This window comes from Piliocolobus tephrosceles, chromosome 19 (genome assembly GCF_002776525.5).
Source record: "Piliocolobus tephrosceles isolate RC106 chromosome 19, ASM277652v3, whole genome shotgun sequence".
NCBI classification, from domain to species: Eukaryota; Metazoa; Chordata; class Mammalia; order Primates; family Cercopithecidae; genus Piliocolobus; species Piliocolobus tephrosceles.
The window spans coordinates 33006040-33026909 of record NC_045452.1 but is presented as its reverse complement, the minus strand read 5'-3'; the positions used below and the strand labels follow the sequence as shown (position 1 = coordinate 33026909).

At 42.8% G+C, this 20870-nt stretch overlaps 1 protein-coding gene across 3 annotated transcripts in view; it reads left to right on the top strand.

Moving 5' to 3' along the window:
• Positions 1 to 20870, top strand: part of DIP2A (disco interacting protein 2 homolog A) — a 109541-nt gene that overhangs the window by 13289 nt on the left and 75382 nt on the right. For all 3 annotated transcript variants that reach the window (XM_023194544.1, XM_023194545.1, XM_023194543.1), the window contains exon 2: positions 15794 to 15865. In XM_023194544.1, coding sequence (XP_023050312.1) covers positions 15794 to 15865 — 72 coding nt within the window. The remainder of the gene's footprint in view (positions 1 to 15793; positions 15866 to 20870) is intronic.

Sequence of the window (20870 nt, the reverse complement as noted above, 5' to 3'; positions counted from 1 at the left end):
ACAAGACAAGGAAGAGACACCAGGGATGTTTGTGCATAGAAAGGCCATGTGAATACATAGTGAGAAGGCAGCTGTCTGCAAGCCGAGGAGAGAGGCTTCACCAGAAATGAACCCTGTGGCCCCTTGATCTTGAGCTTTCAGTCTCCAGAGCTGTGAGAAAATAAATGTCTGTTGTTTGAGCCGCCCACTCTGGTATTCTGTTACGGCAGCCTGAACAGACGGACACGCAGTGTGCCATCCTGTTGTTTAACAACATTCAACAGAGTGCCAGGAGGCTTACAGTCTCGTGGGTGCTGAAAGGCATGTAAACCGTGGCAATGTCGTGAAATGTGTTCAGGACCCAGTCCGCCCGAGGGGAGGTATCATCAGCCCTGGGTGAGCTGGGCCAACAGAGGAAGTAAAGTCTCCTGGAACTTTGTTTTGAAAGCATGTGTGAGAGGGTGGAGAAGGAGGAGCGGGGATGGACATGGAGACAAAGGAAGGTGAGCTGAAGTTGAATGGGCCAAGGAATTCCAGGCAGTGTTCCGTAGGTAGAGGAGGAAAGGCAGGGGCTAACTTACAGCAGGGCTCACACATCCTGGTGAGGAATTTGGACTGGATTCTCTGGAGTCTGAACAAACTGGTTGAAACAAACTCAAAAACTCAAATTCCTCCCTGTAGCTGGCTGGGTGTTGTGGATGTGTGAAGTGACCAAGGGTAAGGCAGGAGGGGTGCTGGTACCTGTTGCCTCTAGAATGGCGCTGTTTAGAACTTTCTGCAGTGATGGGAAAGTTCTGTGGTGTCCAGCATGGTGGCCACCAGCCACATGTGGCTACTGAACACCTGAAATGTGACTAATGGGACGAGGGAACTGATTGTTTAATTTACTTTTAATTAACTAAAATTTAACCATGCATGGCTAATGGCTACTGTGTTGAACAATAGCAAAGTGTATGCTCTGCATAAAGGCTTCCTATTAACAAGAAATACCATGAAAATATATTATATTCCTACCACTGCTCTCGACAAAGGGGAGAAAATGAGCAAGATGAAAATATGTGTGCACATTGAAGAACTCAGTAAATCTTGAAAACAAACGGCCAATTTCCTATTTTTAAGTAAAGGCTATGGGGCAGGAGTTTGAGACTACCCTGGGCAACACAGGGAAACCCTGTCTCCACAGAGAAAAAAGAATTAGCAAGGCGTATTGGTGCATGCCTGTAATCCCAGCCATCTGAGAGGCTGAGGTGGGAGGATTGCTTGAGATTGAGGCTGTAGTGAACCGTGATTATGCCACTGCACTCCAGCCTGGGTGCCACAGTGAGACCCTGTCTCAGGGGGAAAAAAAAAAAATGCTATGGGGGTGGTTTCTCTTGGGTGCTTTATTTATTTATTTTTATTTATATATATATTTTTAATTTAATTTTATTTATTTTATTTCAATTTTATTTTAGAGACAGAGTCTTGCTCTGTCACCCAGGCTGGAGTGCAGTGGTGCAATCTCAGCTCACTGCAACCTTCACCTCCCAGGTTCAAGAAATTCTCCTGCCTCAGCCTCCCAAGTAGTTGGGATTACAGGCGTGCACCACCACGACTGGCAAATTTTTGTATTTTTAGTAAGGATGGGGTTTCACCACGTTGGCCAAGCTGATCTCGAACTCCTGACCTCAGGTGATCCACCCACTTTGACCTCCCGAAGTGCTGGAATTATAGGCATGAGCCACCACGCCTGGCCAGGTGCTTTACTTTAAACAGGTCTTCTTTAATAAATGATTGAGCCAGCAGTCCTCCCACACCCCCCCCCCCACCTTTTTAAAAATATATATTAACAAAACATTTCTGCGTAATCTCTGTTGTCTCTTTCTGTCTCCCTCTTTGATTTAGAAAGATTATTCTGCAGTGTGTGAAAAGTAGATTGGAGGAGTCTGAAATTGGGAGACGGAAAAGTTAGCTTGAAGAACCCATTGCAGTAATCCAGGGCAAGAGATTTTGCTGGTCTGGATAGAGCTGAGCCAGTAGGATGGAGAGGGCAATCAGAAGTAGAACCAGCAGGCTTTTGTGTGAAGTACACAGTAAAGGAGGGCCTAGGGTGACACCGGAGTTTCTGAAACACCTGTCTGGGGGATGATGGTGCAGTAAAGGAGGGCCTAGGGTGACTCTGAAGTTTGGAATACCTGTCTGGGAGATGATGGTGCAGTAAAGGAAGGCCTAGGGGGATGCTGGAGTTTCTGAAACACCTGTCTGGGGGATCGTGGTGCTGCTTATGAAGACGTGGAACACAAAAGGAGTGTGAGGCTGCTCTGGGAGATTTGAGAGGTGGGACCCAGAGTGCATTTGGATATATGAGTCTAGTACTGTGTAGAAAGCTCTAGCCTTGGCTAGTAATTTGGAAGTCATTGGCACATAAATATTAGAGTGAATATGATTACCCCATAAAGAGAAATGAATAATGCCGAGAGAGCCTAGGAAAAACTCTGAGGAACCCAAATCCATACAGGAAAGGCAAAAAAGGGAGAGACTACAGGGAAGACTGAAGAAGGAGACAAAACGTGTGTGTGGGCATCTGTACAGCTGAGGCAGGGAAATGTGTGTGGAGGATTTTCTGGGTCAGTATTCATGACCAGTCATCAGGTAAAGAGGACTGTACTTCCCCAAATCTCACTGAAATGGTTGAAGAGATTTTTTTGTTTTTTGGTTTGTTTTTTCCTAAAGACATGAGATCTCACTATGTTGCCTAGGCTGGTCTTGAACTCTTGGGCTTAGGCTCAAGTGATCATTTTGCCTCAGCCTCCCAAGTAGCTGGAACTATAGCTGCACACCCCCACATCCAGCTAGGTTTTCAAAATTGAAAAGGAATTCATAGTCTAGATTCTGGGAAATCAGAACAGTAGATCAGAACAGTGAGGATTATCTGATAGGGAGGATAGGATTGGAGCAGATGTGAAGCAGGTGGACAGTACATCCTTTGAACAAAGTTGTTGAGAGGATAGGAGGTGGTAATGAAGAAGGGATCTGGTTTTCATTGGTTTTCCAGAGTCTGCTAATGTATTCCCGTAGAAGGTACCACCGTTGTTTGGGGAAGTGGGCACTCAGAGAGCAGCCCTACGTGTGCCTCAACCAGAGACACTTCTCCACTTACCATCCTCCTAAGAGTTTAGTTGAACAGAAGATGTGCAGCTGAAAGGTTGGAAAAACATTGAAGTGGATAATATCTAAGTTCTCCTTTCAGTTGCAAGGCTAGTCGTCTAAGTTTTCTAATCATGAATGTTTAATAAGAATTATATCACCATGTGGCTGTAGCTCACCAAGTGATGTTTAAAAGCATTCTTCCATTAAATACCTGCTATTTAAAAATGTTTATTATCTATTTTACACACAAACTTGTTAGCCAAGAGCTATATTTTTATGGAAGAGTCTTGTTGCCTTTCACTGACATTGTTGTCTACCTGTATGTCCTGAATGCATGTTCAGGGTCTTACTTCAGTTAAAAGGAATAATTTAAATAAGCTCATGAGTACTGTAGAAAATATGGCAGACGTTCATATTGAGCAAGTACTCTCTGGTCCTTGGAAAGTGCAGTATAGCCAGCCACAGGCTTCAGTTTGAAAGTCTTTTAAGAGTTAGAAACTTCTGAATGCGGATGACTGCTTCTTGTTTGATTTTTTTCTAATTGTGAAATATTTCAGACATACCAAAAACCTGTGTGAGTCGTGATATACATACCCATGTACCTGCCACCCAACTTTTAAAAAATGAAGATTTTGACACATTAGCTTCATTTTTTTTTTTTTTTTTTTTACAAAGACCCATTATAGAGAGAGTTGACTCCCATTCACTCTCTAATTCCATTTGCTGTCTTCCCAACTTCTCTCCTAAATTTGGTATTTTATCATTTAATTGCATTTCCATATATCCTGAAACAATCGATAGTGTTTTTGCGTATTTTAAAACTATGTAAATAAATCATCTTTATAAATCCTTCTGAAACTTGCTTTTTACCTTAATATTATGTTTTAAAAAATATGATGATTATGTAATACATGTAGCTCTAGCTCAGTCTAACTGCCACGTGGTATTATCTTATATGATTATACCATGTTGTAGTAATTTTTTTCTCCCAAGTGTATTTTTGAAACAAATAGAGGATGAGCAGTCTACGGAGTTGGCATCAGCATCACTCTACAGTCCACTTGGAGAAGAGTGCCTGAGAAAGGCGCTGGGCACTAGCCCAGAAGCACAGATAGAGACCAGCTTGGGGACGAGCTCAGGAAAAGGAGGGAAACGGAGACAGCCATCAGACAGGGTAGTACGTGTAGGAGTCAGAGTGTGCTCAGTATTGGAGGAAGCAGATCCAGGGTGTTCAAGGCAGATTTGGGATGAATCTCGCTAACATCTTCTAGTCATAGCATCACTCTTTTTTTTTGGAGACAGAGTCTCACTCTATTGCCCAGGCTGGAATGGTGGAGTGGTACATTCGGCTCACTGCAACCTCCGCATCCTGGGTTCAAGTGATTCTCCTGCCTCAGCCTCCCCAGTAGCTGGGATTACAGGTGTATGCCACCACGCCTGGTAAATTTTTGTGTTTTTTATTAGAGATGGGGTTTTACCACGTTGGCCAACATGGTCTCAAACTCCTGACCTCAAATGATCTGCCTGCCTTGGCCTCCCAAAGTGCTGGGATTACAGGCGTGAGCCACTGCACCCAGCTCATAGCATCACTCTTAATCTGGAAGTTGATGTGTCCTTCCTAGGCCATGGATATGTAAAAATGATCATTTAGTTTCTCTGTGCATCTGTCTTCATGTTTTACAGTGGTCAGCTATGGGTCACTCCTCATTTTCTTGCCTCCTCCTCCTCTTCCCCTGTGTGGACACCTCCAGTAGGAACTGTCTGATTGTTTGGGTAAATCTAGCAACATTGATTTAAGCTTACTTCTCCCATGGTAAGTCAAGGAAGCACGTGCCCTTTTTCCTAATAGAATAGCAAAACTAAAGATTTATATGTATATATTTTTAGCCGGGCGTGGTGGCTCACTCCTGTAATCCCAGCACTTTGGGAGGCTGAGGCAGGCGAATCACCTGAGGTCAGGAGTTTGAGACCAGCCTGGCCAACGTGGTGAAACCTTGTCTCTACTAAAAATACAAAAATTAGCTGGGTGTGATGGCAGGCGCCCGTAATTCCAGCTACTTGGGAGGCTGAGACAGAATTGCTTGAACCCGGGAGGGGCAGGTTGCAGTGAGCCGAGATTGAGTCACTGCACTCCAGCCTGAGTGACAAGGTGAGACTCCACCTAAAAGAAAAAAGATTTTTATGTGTGTGTGTGTGTGTGTGTGTATTTCTTTCTTTTTTTTTTTTTTTTTTTTGACTCAGAGTCTTGTCATATCTCCCAGGCTGGAGTACAGTGCCATGATCTCAGCTCACTGCAACCTCCGCCTCCCTGGTTCAAGTGATTCTCCTGCCTCAGCCTCCTGAGTAGCTGGGATTACAGACACGCACCACCACGCCTAGCTAATTTTTTTTTTTTTTTTTGAGACGGAGTCTCGCTCTGTCGCCCAGGCTGGAGTACAGTGGCCGGATCTCAGCTCACTGCAAGCTCCGCCTCCTGGGTTCACGCAATTCTCCTGCCTCAGCCTCCTGAGTAGCTGGGACTACAGGCGCCATCACCTCGCCCGGCTAGTTTTTTGTATTTTTTTAGTAGAGACGGGGTTTCACCATGTTAACCAGGGTGGTCTCGATCTCCTGATCTCGTGATCCACCCGCCTCAGCCTCCCAAAGTGCTGGGATTACAGGCTTGAGCCACCACGCCCGGCCGCTAATTTTTTTTTTTTCAGTAGAGACGGGGTTTTGCTGTGTTGGCCAGGCTGGTCATGAACTCCTGACCTCAGGTGATCCACCTGCCTTGGCCTTCCAAAATGTTGGGATTACAGACGTGAGCCACCACACCTGGCCATCTTTCACATTTAGATGCATAATTCACCTGGAATTTAATTTTATGCATGGTGTGAGGGAAGAGTGATTTCATTTCTATTGCAGTTGGGTAATTAGTTGACTCAGAACATTTGGAAGAGGCTCTTTCCCCTGCTGCTTTGGGCTGATTTCGGCTGTGTTGTTGCACTATTCCACTTGTTTATCTTAGCACCTACTCCATTCTGTCTTCTTATTTGGTAAAGTCTGCCCTTTTACTTTTATTTTGTTTTTCAAGTTTGATTTAGCTAATCTTGGCCCTTTGCATTTCCCTGTATACTTTGGAATCAGCTTGTCAATTTCCATGCAAAAAACTTTCAAGAATTACTCAGGCTGATTCTTGTGATCCACTTGGAGAGAAATTACACTTGACGGTATTGAGTCTTCAGATTCATGAATGTGGTATATCCTTTCATTTCTTTAGGTCTTCTTTAATTTATCCCAGTAATGTTTTAATGTTTTTGGTTTCTGGGAAGTGGTCTTGCACACTTTTCATTAAATTTATTCCTGGATTTGAGATACAATATTTTTCAGTTCTAGAATTTATGTTTTTTTTTTTTTTTAATTCACAATCCTGCTTTTTAATTCCCTAAACATATTGATTATGGTTATTTTAAAGTTCCATTTTGTATAGCTTTCTATTATTGTTTTTCATGGATTTTAGTCATAGCTTCTTGCTGCCATATGTGCCTAATTATCTGATCAAATGCCAGACATTGTCTGTATAGTGATAATGTGTGACCACAAAGGGCTTACTTTTGCATCTGATAGGTAGATAGGTTGGGAGTACGTGCAATGCAAGATCACTTTTTTTTTTTTTTCTTTTGAGACGGAGTCTCGCTCTGTCGCCCAGGCTGGAGTGCAGTGGCCAGATCTCAGCTCACTGCAAGCTCCGCCTCCCGGGTTCCCGCCATTCTCCTGCCTCAGCCTCCCGAGTAGCTGGGACTACAGGCGCCGCCACCTCGCCCGGCTAGTTTTTTGTATTTGTTAGTAGAGACGGGGTTTCACTGTGTTCGCCAGGATGGTCTCGATCTCCTGACCTCGTGATCTGCCCGTCTCAGCCTCCCAAAGTGCGGGGATTATAGGCTTGAGCCACCGCGCCCGGCCAATCCAAGATCACTTTAATCTACATATAGAGAAAGTGGTTTGAAACTGGCTCCAGTCCTTATGGGTTCTGCTCTATTTTTAGCTCATACGCAAGATATGGTCCTTCTAAGTCCCAACAAACAACCTGGGATGCTTTCCAGGGCACCTCCTCCTGGATGAGCTCTCTGAGTCTGTCAGAGTTCCGCCCAGTTCAGCGGGAACCTCCTCCTCAATGAGCTCCTGGCTGTCTGAGTCTGTCAGAGTTCCACTCAATTCAGCTACTTGGTGATTACTTTTTGACTTAACCCTCAGTTCTTCACTTCTGTAATGTCTTTAGATTTACAGAAAAATTTTAGTGCCATCTTTTTAGTTCCCATTGGAAGAGTTGGTCTGAGTGCTATAATTTTGTCAGTGCCATAAATGGAGTTCCTGCGTGTGTGTATGTAGTCAGTTTAATGAACATATTTTTCATATTTTATTAAAAACTTCGAGATAAAAGAGTACTTACTAAAGATTTTAAAAGTCTGCTTTTAATTACAAATGAATGAGACAATGGACATTCAAACACTACTGCGGAAGCATCTCTACACTTTTCAGTGTTAAGTATAATAATTTGTTTGTTGTTACTGTTTTTTTAAGGTCTCATTCTGCTATTCAGGCTGGAGTGCAGTGGTGCTATCATAGCTCACTGCGGCCTCGAACTCCTGGACTCAAGCAATCTTCCCACCTCAGCCTGCCTAGTAGCTAGGAATGTAGGCATGTGCCACCACAGCCAGCTAATTGTTTTTTTTTCTTTTTTTGTAGAGACAGGGTCTCTTTATGTTGCCCAAGGTGGCTTCTATCTCTTGGGCTCAAACAGTCCTCCCACCTTGGCCTCCCAAAGTGCTGGGATTACAGATGTGAGCCACCATGCTTGGCTGAATAAAAAATTTAAATTGCAGTCAGATAGGCTCTGCTTTTGTGTATTAGATCTGCATATTTAAGACCCCTGTGTGTGGAAACTTTTAGACTTGAAAAGTGAAATCTCTACATGCTTATATTAAGTGTAAGAACAACTATTACCAGTGAATGGTGCCACCATGCAAAATATTACTCTTCACAGGTTTTCTTCACCTGTTGTTCTGTATCACAAGCTTGGAGACTGCCTATATTTTTTTGTGGCATCTGTCTTCAATTTTTATTGTGGTCAGGTATTGTATTAGTCTGTTCTCATGCTGCTAACGAAGATGTAAAACGAGACTCGGTAATTTATAAAGGAAAGAGGTTTAACAGACACACAGTTCCACATGGCTAGGGAGGCTTCACAATCATGGCGGAAGATGAAGAAAGCAAAGGGACATCCTACATGGTGGCAGGCAAGAGGGTATGTGCAGGGGACTGCCCTTTTGTAAAACCATCAGAGCTTGTGAGACTGACTCACTATCCAGAGAACAGCACGGGGAAAAACCTGCCCCCATGATTCAGTTACCTCCCACTGGGTCCCTCCCACCGTGAACGTGGGGATTATTTCAGTTCAAGGTGAGATTTGAGTGGGGAGGACACAGAGCCAGACCATATCAGGCATGGATCATCCCTCATTTTATTGTTTCCTCCTCCTCTGTGTGGGCACCTCCAGTAGGACCCGTCTAGTCCAGTGGCAGCTGGGGGCTTTCCCAGCTGCCATGGCACAGAGACCTTGCTTTGGGATCCTGGATAAGCTTGTGTGGCCCAAGTTGGGACCTAGTGGACTCTGGACCCCTTCTTTGGCAGCAAAGGCCAACACCTTTCCAAAGGAATAAACACTGGCAGCTGTGTCCAGCTCACTTGGGTCCAAAGTCTCTCTTGTGTATCTGATTTCTGGCTGGTGCCCATCTTGGAGGTGGTCAAAGTGACCTGACCAAAGGCAGACTGTACTGTACTGGATTGGAACCTGCGGGGCATTTGGGGCTCCCAGCCATTGTGTCATGCCCTTTTGGGGTGCTTCTTCCTTAGCCATGCTTGGTCCATTGTGGAGTCACCCAGCTGCCAGCTGCCTGAAGTACTTCTTTGTCAGACTCTCCTTTCAGACTCTGGGAAGCTGATTTGCTTGAGCCCAGAAGTTCGAGGCTGCAGTGAGCTATGCTACCGTGCTCCGGCCTGGGTGGCAGAGCAAGACCCTGACTCTAAAACATAATAAAAAACCAAAAAAGAGAAAGAGCAGCACCATCATCCCCAAACACTCCTCATTTATCCCTCTGCAGTCTTCTGGTCTCCTAGCTTATCTGTTCCCTATCCTTATGGGTGTATCTTTTCAGAAATGTCCTATAAATGGAATCAGACAGCATGTAACGTTTCGAGAATGGCTTCTTTATCTCAGCGTAATGTACTTTGAAATTCATTCACATTTTTGCAGGTATCAGTAGTCTGCTCCTCTTTATTGCCGAGGAATTTTCCATAGTATGGTTATGTCACATCTCTTTATCCATTCACTTGACATCTGGGTTGTTTCTAGTTTTTTGGTAATTAAGAATAAAGTGGCTATAAACAATTGTGTACAGGTTTTTATGTGAACACAAGTTTTTACTTCTCTAGGGTAGATAATCAAGTGGAATTGCTGGGTCATCTGGTGAGTGTTTGCTTTACTGTAGAAAGAACTTCCACACTGTTTTCCAGAGTGGCTGTACCATTTTGCATTCCCACCAGCAATATATGGGTTTTTATTGCTTCACAGTCCTTGTCAGCACTTGACATTGTCAGTATTTTTAAAGCTTTAGCTGTTTGAATAGGCATATAGTGGTATCTCGTTATGGTTTTGTGTTTCCTAACAGAAGGAAAATGATAACAGCAGAAATCATTGAAACTGAAAACAGAAAAAACAATAGGAAAAAATCAGTGGGGCCGGGCGCAGTGGCTCACACCTGTAATCCCAGCACTTTGGGAGGCCGAGGGGGTTGGATCACTTGAGGTCAGGAGTTCTAGACCAGCCTGGCTCACATGGTGAAACCCCATCTCTGCTAAAAATACAAAAATGAGCCAGGCGTGGTGGCACATGCCCGTAATCCCAGCTACTCGGGAGGCTGAGACAGGAGAATCTCTTGAACCTAAGAGGTGGAAGTTGCAGCGAGCCAGTTGCGCCACTGCACTCCATCCTGTGTGACAGAGCAAGACTCCGTCTCAAAAAAAAACAAAAAAAACAGTAGAACCAAAACCTGGTTCAGTTTGATAAACCTCTAACAAGACTGACAGTGAAAAAATACCAATTACCAAAGACACAGATTACCAAAGTCAGGAAGGAAAGAGGCCTATCTCTATAGGGTGCACAGACATTAAAGCATGGGAATGGAGTACTGTGAACGACTGTATCCATCTCTGTGGTCGTATGCCCAATAGATGTTTCAGGCCGCGATGGACCGGACTGCATGTACAACAGTGGCTGCGTGAGATCACCATAAAGCTAAAAATTCTTACCACCTAGTGACCTTGTAGCCATTGTAACACAACGCATTACTCACATGTTTGTGGTGATGCTGGTGTAAACAAACCTGTGCTGCCAATCTATTAAAAATCTAGTCCATATAATTATGTACTGTACATAATACTTGGTAATGATAACACATGAATGTTACTGGTTTTTGTGTTTACTGTACACTTTATTGTTATTTTAGAGTATATTCCTATTATAGTTTAAAAAGGTTAACTGCCAAACAGCCTCAGGCAGACCCTTCAGGAGTTATTTGAGAAGAAGGGTTTGTAATCATAGGAAGTGTCAGCTTCCATGCATGTTATTACCCTTGAAGAGCTTCCAGTAGGTTAAGATGTGGAGGTGGAAAGCAGTGTTACTGATGACCTTAACCCTCTGTAGGCCTAGGCTAATGTGTGTGTCTTAGTTTTTAACAAAAAAGTTTTAAAAGTAAGAAAAGGCCGGGCGCGGTGGCTCAAGCCTGTAATCCCAGCACTTTGGGAGGCCGAGACGGGCGGATCACGAGGTCAGGAGATCGAGACCATCCTGGCTAACACGGTGAAACCCCAGTCTCTACTAAAAAATACAAAAAACTAGCCGGGCGAGGTAGCGGGCGCCTGTAGTCCCAGCTACTCGGGAGGCTGAGGCAGGAGAATGGCGTAAACCCGGGGGGCAGAGCTTGCAGTGAGCTGAGATCCGGCCACTGCACTCCAGCCTGGGCGACAGAGCGAGACTCCGTCTCAAAAAAAAAAGTAAGAAAAGCCCCAAAACAGCAACAACAAAAAAACCCACAAAACTTAAAGAATACAGAAAAGCTTGTAAGCTGGGCATGATGACTCATTCCTGTAATCCCAACACTTTGGGAAGCCAAGATGGGAAGATTGCTTGAGACTGGGAGTTGGAGACCAGCCTAGACAGCATGACAAGACCCAGTCTCCACAAAAAATTTAAAAATTGGCTGGGTGTGGTAGAACAGCACCTGCAGTCCTGGCTACTCAGGAGGCTGATGTGGGAGGATCACTTGAGCCCAAGAGTTCCAGGCTGTGGTGAGCTATGATTCTGCCACTACTCCAGCCTGTCTGTTCAGAGACACAGCAAGACCCTGTCTCTTAAAAAAAAAAAAAAAAAAAAAAAAAAAAAGAGTAAGGATATAAAGAAAGAAAATATTTTTGTACAGCTATGCAATGTGTTGGTGTCTCAAGCTGTGTTATTATAAAGGTTAAAACATTTTTTAAAAGCCGCAGTAAGCTAAGGTTAATTTATTATTGAAGAGGAAAATGTTTTTCTCTAAATGTAGTGTAGCGTAAGTGTACAGAGTATTAAGTCTACAGTCGTGTACAGTAATGTCTTCACAGTCACTCGCCCCTCAGTGATTCACACAGAGCCGCTTCCATTCCTGTAAGCCCAATTCATGGTAAATGCTCTATACAGGTGTATTATTTTTCATCTTTTATACCATATTTTTACTGTACCTTTTCTGTGTTTATAAATATATATTTTGTTGTTGTTTTTGTTTTGTTTTTTGAGACAGAGCCTCACTCTGTGGCCCAGGTTGGAGTGCAGTTGCACGATCTCAGCTCACTGCAACCTCCACCTCCTGGGTTTAAGAGATTCTCCTGCCTCAGCCTCCCAAGTAACCGGGACTACAGGCGCACGCTGCCACACCTGGCTAATTTTTTGTATTTTAGTAGGGATGGGGGTTTCACCGTGTTGCCCAGGCTGGTCTCGAACTACTGAGCTCAGGCAGTCTGCCTTCCTCGGCCTCCCAAAGTGCTAGGATTGCAGGTGTGAGCCACCATGCCTGGCCTAAATATTTTAAACACAAAAATACCATTGTGTCACAATTGCCTACAGCATGTAGCACAATAACATACTGTACAGGTTTGTAGCCTAGGAGCAACAGGCTCTACCATATGGCGTCAATGTAGTCAGTTATACCATCTCGGTTTGTGTGTGTAGACTCAAATGATGTTTGTACAACAGTGAAATTGATTGACAATGCATTTCTCAGAATGTACTCCAATCATTAAGTGACACTGACTACTTTCTCTCTCTCTCTGTCTCTTTCTCCTTCCTTCCTCTCTCTCCCTTTCTGTTTCTTTTCTTTCTTCAGAATCTCTCTGTGTTGTCTAGATTGGAGTGCAGTGGCGTGATCTTGGCTCACTGCAACCTCTGCCTCCCAGGTTCAAGTGATTCTCCAGCCTCAGCCTCCTAAGTAGCTGGGACTACAGGCGCGTGCCACCATGACCAGCTAATTTTTCTATTTTTAGTATAGACGGCGTTTCACCACGTTGGCCAGGCTGGTCTTGAACTCCTGACCTCAAGCGATCCGCCCATCTCAGCCTCCCAAAGTGCTGGGATTACAGGCGTGAGCCACCACGCCTGGCCTACATGACTATTTTCAACATCTTAGATGAAAGGTACCAATTTCTTGAAAGCCACAACCCCCCAGAACTCATCAGTAATGAAGCCAAAACCTGAATAGTCCTGTAACTACTAAATAAATTAATTTCGTAGTTTAAAACCTAGAAAATAAACCTGTAAGGCCATATGGTTTCACTGGCAAATTTTATGAGACATCTAAAAAAGAAAACAATTCTGCATAATCTCTTCCATATATTTTAAAATGTATTACTTTGAAATAATTTTAGACTTGAAGTTGCAAAAATAATACATGGAATTCATCTAGTTACCCCCAGTAACATCTTACGTAGCCATTACACGTCGTCAAAACCATCTTCCATACGTTCTTAATTACAAAGGATTATGTGTCTAAAAATTTTAAAGAATAAAAGTATATGAAGTAAAAAATGAATGTGTCTCTCACCCTAGCCAAAGACAAATCACTCCACAGGGGAAAATGCTATTAGTAATTAGTTGTGCGTCCCTCCTGGACATTTTCTGTGTATATACAAATATACACAACTACTAAGTAAATATACATGCTTAATTTTATTTGATCCGAATGGAATCATTCTGTATATATATTGTTTTTCAACCTGCTCTTCTTACCCAGTAGGATACCATGAATCCATGTAAGTGATGTCTAACCCCAGGCCCCACAAATAACAGGATTTTATTTTATTTTTTAAGATTGATAGAATCCTGTAGTACAGATGTTTGGCAGCATATTTATTTCGTTTTGGTGACAGACAATTAGATTGTTTTGCCTTATTTGCCATCACATACAGTGTGCACTACTCATCCTTGTTCCTGTGAACTGAAAGGGTAGTTGAGTGCTTTTGAGAATGGGTTTTTAGAAGTTGTGTTGCCACGTGAAGGACTTGGTGATATTAGTTCAGATTTGGCGTCTGTGGTCCTGAGGGAGATTCTTCTGCAGCAGTGGAGTTTAGCCAGAGCCACATTTCATACGTCTGTGATGCAGGTTAATTGCCTCTCCTATGCACATGCACATTTGAAAATTACTGCCTTCTAACCCTTAAAAAGTTGTGTACAAGTTGAAACTTAGTAAGTGAAATTGTACAGTTATATCCTGAACCTGATGAGGATTGTCACTGCAGCACTGAGCATGTTGGTGGGGGTGGTGGCTGGCTGTGGACCTGGGGGTGTCCAGTGATGGGGTGAGGGGGTGAACAAGGATGATGTACTTCCAAGGGGCACCCGGGTCAGTGCAGTAGATCAGGTGTGCTCATTGCATTGAGGAAGGGTTGGTTTTAAAAATGGAAGGCTTAGGGAAGAAAACAGTCATTTATAATATAATGCCATTCAGGTCAATTAAAAATACACAGACACAAAGCAGCATGAGTTCTGCAGAATATATTCTAAAAGACGCTATAAAAAAGTTTCCAAAAGACACTGTAAAAAAGTATAAGAAAATATGTCTAAAAGACACTAAATGCAAAAAAAAGTTGTCTGAAGGGTTGGAACACAGTGGGGGCACAGGGAATAAATAAATGGAAGGACAGACAGATAAGCATAAGAGGCTTGGGAGGAGCCAAGTGAGCTCTTAAAGCAGAGGCTCTGTGCAGAGGGCAGGGCTTGGGCGCAGTGCAGGGTGGAGTAGGTGGGGAGGTTGTGGTAGACTCTGGACCATAGCAGCTGTTTGGCCCACAGGCCATGGCTCAGGCTCTTCTTCTGTATGATGGCATATTAATGCCTACCCAGAGGCTTCCACTGAGGCTTAAGTTAGATGTCACATATTCAACGGTGTCAATCTGTTCACACAACAAATCCTACAATAAAAAATTCATCTAAAGGAAATACTTGGTTGTGTACTCAATAGGCAACATCAGCCTGGAATTCATCTAACGGAAATTCTCAGTTGTGTAGTCAGTAAGCGACATCAGCCTGAAATTCATCTAATGGAAATACTCAGTTGTGTACTCGATAAGCAACATCAGCCTGTGTCATCTGATTCGCAGCAGCCTTACTGCTTTGCTTGTTTGTTTTGAGAGAAGGAAGGTTTTACAAAACACTAAAAACTCCACCATGTTCACCCAGAGGACAGGCTAATCATGAGAATTGTAATACATATTTCTGGTCTAAATAAAGTCTTCAAAGCATTACAGATCCACTGTACAGAAGAGTAAGGGTGAATTTTACTGTGTGTAAATAATACTTCAAATTTTAAAAACTGTGATCACCATCCCCTGGGAGCTTGCCAAAATCACAGACTCTGAGGCCACACCCAACTGACAGAATCCAAAACTGCACTTTATTGAGACCCTCCAGTCATTCCTGTGCAGGTTCAAGTTTCACAAGTATTGCAATAAGGGACCCACAGGACACAAGTCCTCCCAGGCCAAGGGGTGTCTTTGGGAAAGGAGGAAAAAGGATGGCTGTTCCAATAAATTATCATAATGAAAAATAGCCCGAAAACAAATTAAACCACCTAGGAATGAGGTAGGAAACGCACCATCATTCTGCACGCACATCAAATCTGCACGTACAGATTTTTGACAAGTGCATATACTCATGTAACCACCACTACACTCCCGACGTGGAGCAGTTTCACCACCCTCCAAATTCCCTTGTCCTTTCCTCACTGCCAGACCCTGGCAACCACTATCAGTCTCTGATTCTCTGGTTGTATCTTTTCCAGAATGTCATAAAAATGGAGGATTCCATATACAGCCTTTTGAGTCTGGCTTCTTTCACTCAGCAGCATGCGTGTGAGATCTATCCCAATTGCTGTGTGTATCAGTAGTTTGTTCCTTTCTTACTGCTGAGTGGTATTCCATTTTATGGGTCCATCATAGTTTATTTGTCCTGCCACTTCGTGGAAGGACATTAGTGTTTCCAGTTTTTCAATCATGAATTAATTTTTAATTCTAAAATTTTGCAATTGTAGAAGAAATGTAATTCTTTTTTCCATTGTTGTTTTAGGTGACATCACTCAAAAAGGGTATGAAAAGAAAAGGGCAAAGCTGCTTGCACGTTATATACCGCTTATTCAAGGTAAGGTCAATACACTCAGATGTTACATAGCAATTATATTGTTTCATAAGACTTGATTTTTAACTTGTTTTTAGAGTTTAACATTTGTTAGCAATGTTAAACCAAGTTTAAACACTGGTATATGTTGATTATTGATGGAGACAGGATCTCGCTGTGTTGCCCAGGCTGGTCTTGAAAAATATGCCTCTAATATTAAATAATAAAATCCAAAGGCATAGATTATAATTTAAAGCTCTGGCTTGATACACATCTCAGATCTCATTCCCAAAGAGGATTTATTTTATTTTTATGATTATGAACAGCCTGAAACATTTCCTTATTGGGGCTAGAGCATCCATTGTAAAGATGTCAGTTCTTGCCACATTAGATTGATTTGTAGATTCAGTGCATTCATCATTTCAATAGGGGTGTGTGTGTGTGTGTGTGTAACTTAACAAGTTAGTTCTGAGATGTATATCCAAGTCTAAAAGGTCAAGAGACCCAAAATATGCTCAAAAAAGAATGAGGCGAGAGGATTGGCCCAATAAGGATATGAAGAGTTACTATAAAGCCATTGTCACTAAGACAGAGTGGACAGCTCAGACAGATGCATACATGCATGGACTTTGCACATGGAAATAGCGGTGTGGCAGGCATGGTGCTGGCATAGTTCTTTGTCCATGTATAAAGCGCATGACATTGGAGACAAAAATCGGTTCCAGATGTATTCAGCCTAATGTGAAAGATCTTTAAAGCCTTTAGAAAATCTTACAGGAAAATTGTCACTATCTCAAGATAGGATTTTTTGATGTCACTAAAGGTGCCAAAAAGCAGGAACCATAAAGGAAAGGATTGATTAATTGGACCACATTAAAATTAAGAACTTCTTTTTTTCAAACGTCATCATAAAGAGATTGCAAAGACAAACTACAGAGTGTGAGAAGATAGTTGTAATACAAATAAGTAGTATCTAGAGGCCAGGTGCGGTAGGTCACGCCTGTATTCCCAGTGCTTTGGGAGGCTGAGGCGGGGGGATCATGAGGTCAGGAGTTCAAGACCAACTTGGCCAACATAGCGAAGCCCTGACTGTACTAAAAAATACAAAAATTAGCCGGGCATGGTGGCGCGTACCTGTAGTTCCAGCTACTCAGGAAGCTGAGGCAGGAGAATCACTTGAACCTGGGAGGTGGAGGTTGCAGTGAGCCAAGATCATGCCACTACACTCCAGCCTGGGAGACAGAGTGAGACTTTGTCTCAAAAAAAGAAAAAAGAACTAGTATCCAGAATGTACCAAGCAGGGCTGTCGAGTACAACTTCTTGCAGTAACGGACCTGTTCTCTAACTGCATTGTCCAGTATATGAAACACCAGCCATGTATGATGATCGCACATAAGAGACAAGGTCTCACTCTGTTGCTCAGGCTGGGGCACGGTGGTGTGATCATAGCTCACTGCGGCCTCAAACTCCCGGGTTTAAGCAGTCCTCTCACTTCAGCCTCCTGAGTACATGGGATTACAAGTGTGCACCACCACGCCCAGCTTATTGATTGAGATGGGATCTTGCTATGTTGCCCAGGCTGGTCTTGAACTTCTGGCTTCAAGCGAGTTTTCTGCCTCAGCCTTCCAAAGTGCTGGGATTACAGGTCACCTTCCCTTAATTTAATTAATTTAAACTTAATAGCCAGAAAATCTCCCAACATGATAAGAAAAAGTCTAGTAGAAAAATGGATGAAGATTCAAATAGGTTATTTCATAAGAGAAAATCCAAATAGCCAATGAGCAAATGGAAAGATGTTTAACCTCACTAGTAATCAGAGAAAGGCACACTGTAGCCACAGCCAGCTATCCTGTTGGAGAGAATTCCATTGGTAGGATGCAGGCAGCTAGTATGACATAGTAAAGGTGAAGAAGTGCAGCAGTTCTTCAGGTACATATTTGCCCTAGAGAAACTCCCGTTTGTTTGTACCTTATTCTCTTGTACAAAAATGTTCATTATATCTGTAAACTGCCAAGAACTCAAATACCCATCAACAGAATTCATACAGCGGAAAGCTAAAGACCCACATGCATCAGCAAGAATGAATCTTGTAAACATCGTAGGGATGAAGGAAGGAATTACAAAGGCATATAGCCAGTACAAGCTTAAAAAAAGACGCCAAACCGAGCTGTTCATACTTAGGGACCTTGTGTAGTGAGTCCAGACAGAGAAGGAAATGGTTTTCACAGAAACCAGCACACCATTTCCTCATGGAAGTTAGATTGGAGAGGGTCACAGGGACCCCTTAAGGCACTGAGTGTTTTGTTTCGTAGCCTATGTGGTGGTTACATTGATTGTTTCTTAATAATATTCTTAAACTGTATACATGCTTCATATTGCCTGTATTGGTATGATATATCTTATAACAGATCAACAACAAGAAAGATTGACGAGGCTCTTTGTATGCTGATATTTATTCATCCAAAATAAAAACAAACTCAGAGTAAAATTGGGATTGAAGGAAACTATTAAAATATCTTTAAAGCCGATTTGTCCAAAATCACCAGCAATCATCAAACTAAACAATCAGATACTGTAGCCATTTCCATTCCAAATGCGTAAACAGAAATGCTGGCCAGCCCATTCTTATTACACATTATGTGGGTAGTCACAGCTGATGCAGTGAGAGGGAAAACAAAGCAGAATAAATATTAGAGAACAAAAGATAATCATCTTTAAATATAGGTGATATTATTTTATACCTCAAAAACTCATGTGACTGCTCATGTAACTATTAGAATTAGTAAGTGATTTTGGTTTGATAGATACGAAGATAGAAGGCAAATATGCGACTTTTCTGTAGCAATATTTCTGTTTTCAAATATGAAAAAATCTTACTCATAATGAAAACAAACTGTCAAATGCTTATTAATGCACTTAGTAAGAAAGAACCTGTGTTAGGATCATAAAATCTATTTGAAAGAAATAACCAAGACCCTAATATGTGAAGAAACATATCAGTTTCCTAACTGGAAAAACTTAATACATCCTATAAAACTGGCAGATCCTGAGTTAATGTGTGAACATAATGTAGTCCAGTCTGAATACCAGGCCTGAGGTTTTCCTAAACCTAGGATTGGAAATGACCCATTAGAAGGGGCAAAATTCTGAAAGTAGCCCATCAATTTTTGAAAAAGAACACTGGTGATAAAGGACTGGCATTTGAGATACTAAACCTGATTGTGTATGCTTTATAGTCACAACAGGAGGGTGTCAGTGTGCAGAGTACACAGCTCAGTCAGTGGAAAAGAAGAAGTCCGGAAGTGATTTGAGAGGATGTGAAGGAGGAAGGGTTAAGAGCTGGTACTATCCTTCTGCAGGCAAGAACCCTCTTCCTCCTTCCCACCATTAGTGAACATAAACTTCAGAATCATTAAAGTTCTAAATATTTTTTAAATTATAAAAACATACAGTTCAGGAGACTATTTGAACCCCTTTGAGTAGGAATTGTCTTCATAGGCAAGATAGGAGACCTGGAAGCTAGAAAGGAAAAGATGGACAGGTGTGACAGGCTCCCTAGAAATGAGAACATTTCAGAATGACTGAGCTGCTACTCACCAGGCCACAGCTCTGTATGTGTACACAGTTCAGGGTGTCCACCGCAGACAAGCAGTGAGGCTTCCTGGTCTTTTAGTGGGGGTCTTTAGTTGGGTAACATAACAAATCCAAAGGAGAGGAAATGTGGATAGACAATACATATTAAGTTATGTTCAACCTCAGTGGTAGATATGGAAATGCAAATTAAAGGGCACCATTTTTCTCTTATCACATTGGCAAAATTCTAGAACTTTTTATAACATCTAGTGCTGACAGAGAGTGGGGAAATGGCACTTCCATACATTGCTTGTCAGAGCGTGAATTGCTGTAACCTTTTTGGAAAGTTACCTCTTCATATCTGTTAAGTTAAAAATATATCTACTCCTTCATCCAGTAATTTCACATTGGGTCTTATATCTTTGTTAAATAAATGAATCTGTCTCAAAAAATAAAAGGACGCATATTTTGGAATACAAGTGTAAGGAAGTCCATTTGTGTATACGTCACTTTACAGCATGCTTGTCTGTCATCCATAAGGTGTAAGACTCGGTATTGTCCATTGTGAACTTTAAAGTTGTTTTATCCAGTCACAGAAAGCCAAAAGTCAGTAGGGCTCTGCTCAATATGTGTTTTGTACACACACACACACACACACACACACACGTATGTATGTATGCTCACCTTTTGAAGGGCTAATACCAATTTCTGTAGAGAGTGTTCCCATTCTCCACAGCACTGACCACCCCAAAATGTACATAGTACTTGAACAACATCAGCAGCATCTGTTCTGCTCACAAATGTGCAGTGCAGGCCCAGCTCCAATGTTACTTTGTCCCTGTCCACAGAGCCAGAGCTGGGTGCTCAAGTCCTGGGCCAACATCCTGTGAGGGCTCCTCAGTCACAGCTGTGGCTGTTGGGGTGGGGAGACTCCTGCTGCCGAGCACCGGGCTCCCCAGCCCTGCCTGTGTCTCCTTCTGTCCTCATGTGGCCCCTCCACTGTGGGGCTTAACACTCTAGACTTGGTGTGCGGTGTCGCAGAGAGCCAGGTAGAGCTGTGTCGCCTTTCACCACCAGCCTTGGAGGTCGCCCAGCATCACTTCTGCCACACCACACTTGTTGGGGCAGTCACTGACCTGCCCAGGTTTGAGGCAGCGTGGACTCTGCCTCTTCAGGGAGTGGTTAGGGCTGGAGGAGCCAGTGGGACTGGAATTCCTGCTGGCCAATTTTATGAGACATTTTGAAACAAAGGCTAAAGCTAAACACATATTTTTGTTGAAGCACAGCTGCAGGTTTTGCTTTGTGCTGTTTGCAAATGTCAGCAAATTGGGTTCAAATGATACCAGGGATTTTGTTTAGTGACTTGAACAATTGTTCCCCATTCCTTCACTCACTGTAACGTGTCTTGTGGCCAGGGGACCACTGCCCGGAGAGTGGAGGGCCTGGTGAAGGGGCC